The 11,341-nt window shown below is 41.6% G+C and overlaps 1 protein-coding gene across 1 annotated transcript; it reads right to left on the bottom strand.

Annotated features, from left to right (window-relative positions):
- Window positions 1-698: 698 nt before the first annotated feature.
- PSMA1 (proteasome 20S subunit alpha 1) lies at window positions 699-9,869 on the bottom strand. Its single transcript, XM_052810602.1, has 10 exons — window positions 9,722-9,869; window positions 8,975-9,019; window positions 6,709-6,810; window positions 6,105-6,208; window positions 5,165-5,253; window positions 4,380-4,450; window positions 3,320-3,449; window positions 2,562-2,641; window positions 1,563-1,667; window positions 699-1,058 (listed from the first exon to the last, which is right to left on the bottom strand). The coding sequence occupies exons 1-10, from the start codon at window positions 9,845-9,847 to the stop codon at window positions 1,002-1,004; spliced, it is 909 nt and encodes a 302-aa protein (XP_052666562.1). The 5' UTR covers window positions 9,848-9,869; the 3' UTR covers window positions 699-1,001.
- Between the last annotated feature and the right edge of the window lie 1,472 nt (window positions 9,870-11,341).

Raw genomic sequence — 11,341 nt, 5'->3', positions numbered from 1 at the left:
AGCACCGACTCACCGGGCTTCCCTGCCAGACATCCCTACAGAAGTCGCTGTTAGTCTCCAATGTTGCGGCATTCAGCTTGAATCCCGTCGGGCACGAGGCACCCCTCAGTCAGAGCGTGCAGAACAAGCTGCCGGGACCAAAGCCCGGAGAGCCCGTTTATTCAGCAGCAATGCAGAGACTCCATAGCTCAGGGGACCTGTAATAGGAATGCTACATGCTTCCCTCATTACTTCAATTTAGGCCATTAGTCAGCTAAAAGCCCTTCGCTACCCCACAGCTGGCTGATGGCTCTAAAGGAAGAAAGTGATTCATTTTGGTTCCACAGGAGCTGGGGTTTACTAAAGCTGAGGACTCAAAAAACCAAAACACAAGCTGGTTGGCAGCTTCACGCTTATTCAGCGTATGATGTTTCTGGTAAACACTCATAACCAGAAATGATGTCTTTTCAAGCTGAGTTTGAGACAATGATTAGACAACATGGGGAAACATGCTGCATCCTATTTGTTCCACAGCTATGTTGTAGTTTTGTAGGCATGTTAAAGTCCTCTCAGTTCAACGGTTTCCAAGAGCACCACGTTTATATACCATAAGTAAAAGCTCACGTTGACAAATGGTCAAACACATGCTGGCACCTTGATATGACAGAAGTATTTGAACAGGTGTTTGTTCAGATTAAAAAAACCAAACCCACAGCAGATTCCAAGAAAGTGATTTATTTCCACTTGTCCTTACAAGTTAAAGACAGTATGTTTTTCATTAAAAAACAGTATCATGTACTATTTAGAAAATGATTACACCTTTCTTGTCAAAGAAAATACACTCAGTTATGACCTCCTGTCTATCTTTTAAGGATAGGTGGGTTGGTTTCTTTCTTTTTTAAGAGTAATCCTCAGAATGTATCAGCAGAAAACGCATATAGGTGAGGGTAAAGTTACCAGCAAATGGATAAATGTTCCTGTATAATTAGACATACGTTAACACAGAGGAACTCATCCACCAACTAGTGCTCCATGGGCTCCTCTGCCTTTTCTGCAGGTTCATCAGCAGGCAGTGCAGGCTTAAAGAGAGAAAAAAAATATATATTATAGAAGGGCAAAAAACAACACGTGACGAATCAGCTTTATCCTGGACTGAGCATCACAAATGCATCAATGCAGCTCATGTCAGCAAATAGCTTACAAAGTAGCGTTATCCAAATTAAGCATGGAGCAGGACAGAGCTGGTAACTAGGAGACTAAGGAGGCATCTTGGGGCAGGCATGAGAAACATGTAGCCACTTCAGTTGCAAAAAAATGAAATGCAGTACTTGATCATAGATGAGGAAAGATGACAACTTTGGAAGGCCCATCACCAATTCAGCATAAACTGATTTAATAGGCATCTTAGTCTGCGGCTAAGATTATATGGTTTTCACGTAGTAACTTCAGATTTTAAAATCACGTTCCTAAAACTCTACTAGAATAGTACAGTGTTAAATGTTGTAAACACAAATGTGATAGGTCATTCATCACATAACGTTGTCTTTCAGCAAAGCCTATTTATTTATATCTAAAACACATACCTTTCTCTGTGGTCTCTCCTCAAGACCTTCTAGGAATGGTGCTACGTCATCATCGTCATAGATAGTAAACTCCATGTCTTTGCCAACAATTCCAATGGACACATTCTGTTAAGCAAAGTTTTGAAAGAAGTGAGAAGCATTTTTCTGCTACTAACTCTGTGGCTTTATAGCTTTCGCCTGTGAAACAGGTGAAAGTTTCCTCCCATGACAAAGAGACTCATTTTGCTGTTTGTGTCTACTTAACGAAAAAAGGAAATTTTGAGACTCCTCTTTGGTAGATTGTACTAGAAAAGGAAAGGTAGGCAGATTTACTCCCTACAAAAGCTATCATGTTTCAAAATCTTGTAAGTAAAACCACTTTTCAAGTATTTAAATTTCTTTCAATTTTTTGTTTTCTTTTTAACAACAAACACGATTTTTCAAAACCATTTATTTTAATCTTATTTTGCATTTTCATTATTTTAAGAGTTCTAAAAACCAAGGTGGGCTAAGAATAAAAAAATTAAACATGGAAAATGGCAGATCAGCTACAAGCAGAACACCAACTAGTGGATATCCCTAGAATTTTCTTGTTCAATGGCTCCTCAATTCATTGTCAGAAGTTTCTGCAACTTTTTGCTGCTGTAGATACTCAATCAACTGTTTGTGCATTACCTTCCCTCACCTCCCGGGTGAATTACTGCCTATGCTTACAATGCAAAGCTGTGATTCTAGTTGCATGTAATGTAACTTAAACACTGATCAAAGTCTAAAATAGAATGAAGCAACCAGGGAAACAATGTCTTATTTAAAGAAGGTATAATTTTTTTAAAGAAAATTAAATCTGAGATAATTAAGAAAACTGTAGATAAAATGGTGACATATGAAATGAAGATGATACGATCTACCATTGTTCAGCTTCCAAATTTCAGTGCCAGCCACACCCTACAAAATCTTTTTCGTGGTATTTTCTAATAACAATGGCAGTAAAATTTCTTATTAAGAAAACCTAGTATTTACCTTGGTGGTCAGATCCTGTTCAGCAGGAAGAGTCTCTCTCAGGGCACGTAGTCCATGTTTAACTAGCTCATTTAGATTACCTTAAAATAAAACCAGAAAGACATTTACTAACTACATGGTATTATATCTAGACACTCATTTCCCCTCCTTCCCACTCCAGCTGACAACTCGAAAACCACTTTGGCTAGCTTGACTTACAGAACTGCTCTCCTTAGGTACTCTTGGTACTGATCACAGAGTTGGTTATAAAAGTATACCTTGAGAAACCTGCCCTTCCCTACATTTGAAGTCAAATGCATCTGGTTTTGGCACCTGCCCTGCTTCCAGTGCAGTAATAATCACACTATTTTTTTGCCCAAGAAGCCATTTAGTAGCCTCCTCATGACCGTTTCATGTAAAAATAAATTCACCATTTTAAGTGCACCACCTAAATACTTGCCCTGACATACTATCCCTCTCTGATATGGACAGAACTGTTCTTTCCCTGTTTTAAACAGGGCAGAGGCCTTTTTTTTTTTCCCCTCTGCTTTTCTGAGCACAAATTCTCTTTTCATTAGATGTAATAAGCATCCAGATGTTAGACATGAAGATTTGTAATATTTTCCTTACAATTTTTGTCTTCATGCAGATTTACACTTATGCCAAACTTGGCTCCCCAAATTTATCTTCCTACCTTACTAAATGCAAAAGAACAGAGCAGTAGCAGAAAATAAACTGAATAATTGATGAATACCATTAGACAGAGTTTCGTTACTCACAGTCAGTAAATTCAGTCATATGTCTCTCCAAATAAGTTCGTGCTGACTGCGAACGAGCACCAATGGACATTGCTTTGCAGTCAAAATAGTTTGCAGAGGGACAAGTCTGGAAGATGTGAGGACCCATATCCTACAAAGAGAGAAAAAAATCCCACAGAATGTAAAACAAATGTATAAATTCATACCAAGTCTGCTTCTGGAACACGTGATATTTTGTAAAACAGTTTTGTTTCATGGTACATCTCATAGCTTATATGTATGCACATAAATGTATTTTATATTGCTTGTCATATCACTGTTCTTATACAATTCCTTCAAAACTACTGTAAAAAAAAAAAGCAGTAATAATAATTAAAAAAAATCTTTCTTTACACTTTGTTCATTAAAATGCAGTTTTTATGTGGGCCGGATAGCTAGCACCAAAAGTGTTTCTTTCTCTGTTCCATTAACTGTACTGTGCTCATGTACGCTTCCTACTTCATAGCTCGCAGTAGATATTTTACACACATTCCACCTTATCTGCACAGAAGTAAAAACCTGCTGTAGACCTAGCCATGCCATCCATTTCAGGCAAGACAATTTCCTTCAACCTTCCTCATGTCAAAACTTTTGAGGGCAGACATTCTGTGTGTGCTGCATTAAGCAAACTGTTGCTCCTAAACAAGAGAGGCCAGTGATGATTTCCACATCCATTTTTTTTACAAAAAGTATTTAAAATAATAGTTTGTAGAGCTCCATAATCAATAGTAAAATAATTACTGTCATCGTGGGATCAACAATTTGATCCCTTAAAACACAAACAAGTCTAATTTTTGCAGTATCTCATTTTGCACCTTAAAATAATTAGGTTTTCATTTTTGCAAATGTACACTTCATAAGCTATTAAATAACATTTTTAAAAGTTATGTTTTAAGGTAAGATACAGAAAATTATTTCCTTATTCAGAGAATTTTGATGAGTCCACCTCTTCCATATTCCCCTCTTAACATCTATTTATTGTATAAAATTGCATTAAGCACATTTTCTTTTAGATCAGTAGTGACTAGTGCAGCTTGCTTACATCGTAACCTGCAATGAGCAGTCCTACGCCATACGGTCTTCTGCCATAACGCTGTGTTGGTATCTGGGTTTCTTAAGTAAGCTAAGGAAACAATCTCAAAATAACATGTTAATTACCCAAAACGTTTTCCTAAGCCAAGCAGAGATGCACCAAAATCATTATATAGTCTTTGTAAACCTTTCTGCAGGAGTGAAGACTACGTTCAAATGAAACGGATTTCACAGCTTACTTGGAATACCAACTTCTTTTTCACCAAAAGAAAATTTAGCCATTAGCTTTCCTGAAACAACTGAACGGTGCATTCAACCAACTATACAAACAGTTCGCCTAACGCTGCACAGCATCATTTAATTTCTTAGCCCTTTGAACTTTTTCCAGGCACCTGATAACAGAATACAAGGCCTCCACTGTGTTCCATGCAGAGATAGAAGTTGCCAGAGGAACAAAAAAAAAAAAGAAAAAAAAAAAAATCTGAGTGAGCAGCTACAATCCAGTAAGTTATCATATTTTGAATAGTGCAGTCATCTTTCCTCCCCCACCTCCAAAGGCATGAAGCTGTGTAACAGAAAAACAGTGCCATGTTAAAGGTTGCATAGCACTTCATTGCTTCTCTACCAGTTCAGTGCATGTTATGGGATATTCTCTGAAAGAATACACAAGCAATGTCAATAAAGAAAAATTAACTTTTTCAATTTAATACAACTTTTAAGCTGTGATCATTTTATGAACAACTATGAACAAGTAAAAAAATATAAAAGTGTTAGAAGTATAGAAAAAAAGGATACTGCTTCCAATTAGTGACACCAGGCGAGAAACTGGAAGAGGTCTATCAAACACAAATCTAGAATCCAGACACTCCTGACGCATGAAATTGCTAGGAGGAAAAAAAAAAAAAAAAAAAAAAAAGAGAAGAAAAAAAAATCAAACCAATGCATAGATCAAAGTCACAACGAGTTTTTGTCTCAATACTTGTCTGTTAAGGTAAGAATTTTTGTTTCAGCTCTGCCTGTTGAGAAAAAGGGTCAAAGGCATTACATAATTTAATTTCATCATGACCTATAATTGTTATTTAGAAAGTTGACCACAGGTTTGAAAGAGTATTATAGCATTTCAGCCATACAAATGCAAAGAAGGTAGAAGTTCATGCAGGCAACAGATGGATCATCTGGAAAAAAACCACAGTTAAATGGTAACATTTCTTTGTAACATTACAGGAATTAAAATTTATTTTAGCAATTCTTCCTCTGCCTTCTTTTTCCTTTCCTATCAAACTGAGGAACACTCCTCCTTCTGTGTACATTTACCTCAACTGATGAAACTATGCGGCCAGCAGGTAAAAAGCAAGCCCCTCTGAAGCCAACACATACAGCAGTGTGTATTTTTAGTAAGTTTCTTAAATGTGTGTACAAAGAAGCAGCTGCTAGAGGGAAATAAGTGCTGCACTTTCTCTGACTGCTTGGAAACCCCATCACACTGAGGAAACCAGACAGGACTGTCTTACTAGTAACAAAAACAAAGAGCAAGATTTTGGGCCAAACAAATGAGATTTCTGCCAACTAGTTAAAAATCTGCCAGAATTTCATGCTGAGGTCTTTGGCATAGTACAACAGAGCAGTAACTCAAGACTAATCCTTAGTTGACCAGAAAATTTCATTCGCAAGAGTCTACAAATGAACTTTCACTCATTATTGCAGAACTGTGTATGTCAACAACTAAGATACTCACCACAAGAGTCTTGCATCAGCAGTAAGTCCAGCAATTGAGATACCAATATGGTTGTCAACGTACAGGATTTTTTTCTGATGAGCTGCCAGCTCAGACTGTGCTCTCTATGCATAAAAGGAGAAAGCTATGTGGGAGACTGAACAGTTTGCCAAGCACCGTAGAGAAATCTGCTAACATTTATAGCAAGAACTGAATATGATCATGAAACAATAAAAAAAAAATATTTATAAGCTTGCAACAGAAGACAAGAAAAACCTAATTCCACTTCGGTAGGAAACTATCAGAACAAAAAAAAAGAACAGACACTCACTCAAGCTTTGGGAAAAGAAATAGTTTTACTCCTTAATAACTGATGAAAAACAAACAAAAAAACCAAACACATCTTTTAAAGGGAAAAAAATCTTTCACTCATTTCCTTCATTTTGTGAAAATCTGCTTTACATCGGTACTGAAAATATTTACAGTTCTATACTGGTACTGAAGCAAAACGAAACTGGGATTGCATCTACATTACACACAAAAGTTTAGACTGCGCAAAACTTATTTGCCAAACTAAAACTTTTCTACTAACATTATTGTCCCAAGAACACAGTTTTGAATTTACCTTGAGAGCAACCAGAACAGCATGCGTTTTTGACTTCAGCCCCACAGTAGCTGAGCCTTGTTTCACAGCTTCCATGGCATATTCTATTTGATGAATTCGGCCCTACAGAATAAAATCAAAAGTAATCATTCTAAAGTTAATCTTCTGTATCAATTTTCAATTGTTTTTGATTTTCAGACCTTTTGAGTCCCCCACCCCAATCGGTACACTTACTGCATAACAGTTTAAACCTACAACCGATAGACTTCCTCAATTATCCTCTGCAAACACCTCACCATTAACCCACAAAAATCTGTCCATCTCCGAGCCACTCACTACTGCATACAAAGAAACAGGAAAAGTAAAAAGAAAGGGTGAATAATCTTGACATTATAAGAATCACAAGACTTTTGTCACTGTCTTCAGAGGAATCTGTATTTGACCCAATGTAATTCAAAGACAGAACTTCTAGCTGAAGTTGGACACTTAACTTTTAATCGAGTTTCCTGAAGAAATGAGTCTTATGCAATTGTTGTGCCTCACCATCCATCCCCTAATAACTTCCGAACAAGTTATTTAGTCAACTGCAGTAAAGTCTGAAAGAGGAGTAGAGGTCTCAAAGACAATTAAGTCCCCACATGTTCTGCAAAGGCGGCCAGGAGCTTTGCAGGAAAATGAGACAATGTCCTCTTAATGCAACCACTGAGGGCAAAGTAGCTAATTTTCTGCACTCTGGCTGGCCAGCTTATGTCAAGTAGTCAGCATTCACAGTCAGTCAGTTCACTGCTACTGTGCAAATACTGGAATTACTAACTGCAGCACACAGTTGCATCCTACCAGTTGTGATGGAGTGGAACATAGTAGCTGTTACAGTGAAATGTACTGGGGATAATCTACGGGAAATCACCTTCTATTATGTTGTTGGGGGTGTTTTTGCTAAAAGGTTTTTGATTTGATTTATCTAGAGAAATGCAAAGTCCACTAGATGCATAAAATACCCTAATGTTCCATTCCATCGACTAAGTTATAACTGGAATTTCACTAACATAGGATATTTCCTGCCCAAGAGCAGTATGGAATCACTGTGACCTCTCCAACATGCTTTTATCAACTTTCATGAATGACCTGCAAGGCTGTAAAAGTGCGAAACCCTTTCTAGCCTTTAATCTCGTATTTCCTTTCCTTTACAACAATATTGGAAAACATCCCCCAATAAAATATGATTATTCTTTGCTCCTATATTAACAATGCCAAGAATTATTACGGTATTATATCACTGCCTTACCTACAGGAACGTATGGAGCACTAACTGCAGCACAGTAGCTACTTTAAATGTCTTTTTTATAAAAGACATCAGCACTATTCATATTTTCAAGGCAATTTATGAAAAAAATAGAAAACAGTGCTGTTGATGACTTCACATTATCTATTAAAAGTCTCAAGAGAATGTTGTAGTTTTAAAAGTAATTTCTGAAGTAACAGATAGATTAAAATTTTTAAAATTAAAGGTCCTGATACAGAGTCCTCCAGAGAAACACAATCATTAAGAAGGATGAGAACAGTTCAAAGCCATCTACAGCTATCATGGTATTGACTAAAGAATATTCAAATATTCAAGGTTGCTTTCAAGTATGGCATAACAGCGCCTGTTTCTCTTTTTGTACACACATACTTGAAGAAGTCAGCATATTCTCACTTAAGCACTAAATAATAACTTTTAATAATTTGATTTTGTTCTGAACAATTTGAATACAGTAGAGCTCTTAATTAAAAAAAAAAAAAAAGTTCTTCCCAATTGTAAACCAAATAGTTCCTTTCCAACATTTGCTTGTGAATAAAAGAGGGAGTGACCTAGCAGTAGCCTAACACTGGGGAGATTTAAGCTCGGTTTCATGCATTTCCATACCTTACTTTTTATTATAGGTCTGTAAATCGATGATAGAATGGTTTGGGTTGGAAGGGACCTTTAAAGATCATCTAGTCCAACCCCCAAGGGCGACAGCATCTACTTCGTACCTCGCAGGTACATTCAGAAAGCAACTTTGAATGAAAGTACTTTGAGGTAACAAGGCCCACCTAAGCACCACTCAGGTTCACACACCAGAAGCTTAGAGATGTGCTAATGGCTTTCTAGAAACCTACAGCCTACAAAACAAGACGGGAGCAGACAGCGGTAAGCTTTAGGCACCTGAATACAGTCTACGCTGCCGTGATACCGCTGCTGCCAGAGTGAAGGAAGACCAAAAAGCAGGTAAAGAGCCACTTAGAAAGCGTACAAAGATTTTACCTGCGGGCTCCAAACCGTGACATCATTGTCGTACTGGTTGCGAAACTAGAACGAACAAACCAAAGTCCATTAGTACAACTAACAAGCAGGCAGGAAGAGGACTCCCGAGCGAAGTTCTGGTCGGTGTCTTGACAGGGCATTTAGGCGAAGGGTTCGGTCCCAGGCCGGCCACCGGGGCCCCTTCTCCGGCCACGGTTCTTTCCAGGCCGGAGCGAGCGCCCCCGCCTGCCGGCCAGCACCGCCTCGAAGTCTCCGAGCAGCCAGCCCGCCGCCTCAGCCCCCCATGCCCGGCGGGAGAGCCCCGAGAGCGGGAGGGCGAGGTCCCGCTGCCCGTGCCCGTGCCCGTGCCGGTGCCCGGCCGGCGGGAAGCCCTGCCGAGCCCTCGCCGGGGCTGCCGCCGCCGCCGCGCCCGCCCGGCCCGTTTCGGGGGCAGCCATGAGCCGCCTCTCCCCCTCTGCGGCGTCACGCCGGGCCGGGCCGAAGGGGTCGCGCCCCACCGCCGCCCCCGCGCCCCGCCGAGGGGAGCGCGGCCGCCCCCTTCCCCGGGCAGCCCCGGGCGCCAGCGGCGAGGCCCAGGCCCGGCGCCGGATGGCCCGGGAACTGCTTACTCACGGGCCCGCTCCCCGCTTTCTCGCCCTCCCCCTTGCCCCCTCCCGCCCCCCCCCCCCCCCCCGGCTGGCTCCGCAGCCCGGACGGGCGGCGCGGGGGTGCCCTGTCCCGAACCGAACCGGCCCGGCCGCCCCTCACCATCCTCCTTCCCCCGACGGCGGCGCGGGCTCCGGGGCAGCGAGGGGGGGGGGGGGAGGCACCGCTCGGGCAGCGATCGCTCCGGACTGGAAGCGGCCAAGCAGCGCTAGTCGCCCCTCGAGTCATCGATCGAGCGCACGGCGGCTCGCCCCGCCCCGCCGCGGCGGCGCATGCGCGGTCGTCGGCCAGGCAGGGCCCCTGGCCTGGCGGCGGGGCCTCGGCGTTCGCAAGGCGGCGGGAGGTTGCGGGTGCTTGGGGCTGCCCTGCCGGCGGCTGCCCTCCTCCCCGGTGTCTCTTTCCACTTCACAACGAAGCAGCGAGCCTTTTGGGATTCCGGTGTGCAGTGCAAAAATTCCCTTACTCGAGGAAAACCTCCACTGAGGAGTTCGAAATCCGTTTACTTCGCTTGCCAAAACTCAACGTTAGCCGTTTTACTGGGGTTGAAAAAGCGGTGGCATTTTTAGAACGGCGGAGATAAAGGCACTGACGTCAGAGAGGATTCACGTGCTATCAACGGCCTTTTCTCGGTGCTTTGGGAGAACTCCCTCTTAGTTCCTCATAGCCACAGGATATGAAGAGAGCATGGGAACAAACACAATTGTTACAGCCGGTGTGACGAGTATGCCTTAGGTTATATGAAAACCTTAGCTATGGATAGGCGTACGTATGGATAAATTCAATCACAGTGACTATTTAAAAGTTGGTTAACCCCCCCCCCACTGCCAAGTTCACAAAAGCTACCTCTAAAACAGCTGTGAGAACTCGTTCACCGCGTCGCCAGTTTGTGCATAGATGCACACGGACACTCGGAAACGTACTGTAGAACCATCAACGTTAGGTTAGTACCCGTTTCCCCCCTCACTTATTTTTTCTGCTCCGAGGCAAACCCCGTTGCTGTGGAGAAAAGGGCATCTTTGCGGAGCGTACGTGTCGCACCAATCTCGTGTAGGTGTCGAGCGTACAAACGGGACCTCCTGCCCCAGGAGGCCACAGAGTCCTATCCTACCTGGTCTAAAACCACGAGAAGAAGGTTTTAAAGCTGTATTTCGGCCGTTGCCCTTTTCTCACAAGCCTGCGGTTTATGAAGTGGTGTGCTTCCCAAAGCTGCAGTTAAGTTTTCATACAGTGTCCGGGCTAACAAAGCTTATGAGCTTAAGCACTTCAGGGTGAAAACACAAATGAAGGCAGTTTGGTAGGAGTAAAACAACAGCCACTGTTAATCAGATGTAGCAGACTGGAAATCCTCTTATATTTCCGTGTTGGAAAAAAAGGGTACAGGAAGTCTCTGAAATCATATAAAGCTAAATGAGAAGCACTATTACAAATTATATTAGAAAAAATATTACTATGTCTTCCTTAATTACAGCTAAGATGCGATTAAATTTCGAAATGGGTCTTTTTGCTCTCAAAGATAAAAAACTGCAAGTGCTTAACAAAACTTAATTGCTTACTGGAGCTTTTATTTTGGACAATGTAAAATATTTTTATATAGTTGTAACTGAATTCTATCACCTTTTGATTACTGCAGGACCAATGACACATTTCTTTTACCACTGGAGAATTTTCTCTTTTTCCCTGGAGAGGGCTACAGTGTTGTCTGGGGCGGGGGGGGGGAGGATC

The sequence above is a fragment of the Harpia harpyja genome, chromosome 16 (assembly GCF_026419915.1).
Source record: "Harpia harpyja isolate bHarHar1 chromosome 16, bHarHar1 primary haplotype, whole genome shotgun sequence".
Taxonomy (NCBI): domain Eukaryota; kingdom Metazoa; phylum Chordata; class Aves; order Accipitriformes; family Accipitridae; genus Harpia; species Harpia harpyja.
The sequence above is the reverse complement of the archived record's forward strand: the minus strand, read 5'-3'. Positions and strand labels throughout refer to the sequence as shown.

Excerpts from the sequence above, each read along its gene's own strand:
- PSMA1 (XM_052810602.1), bottom strand. The coding sequence starts at position 9,847 with ATGACTCGAGGGGCGACTAGCGCTGCTTGGCCGCTTCCAGTCCGGAGC. Across the intron at positions 6,209-6,708 it reads CTGTTCTGGTTGCTCTCAAG|AGAGCACAGTCTGAGCTGGC; the intron begins GTAAATTCAAAA and ends TTTTATGCATAG. Across the intron at positions 5,254-6,104 it reads GCTGATGCAAGACTCTTGTG|CAATTTCATGCGTCAGGAGT; the intron begins GTGAGTATCTTA and ends TTTTCCTCCTAG.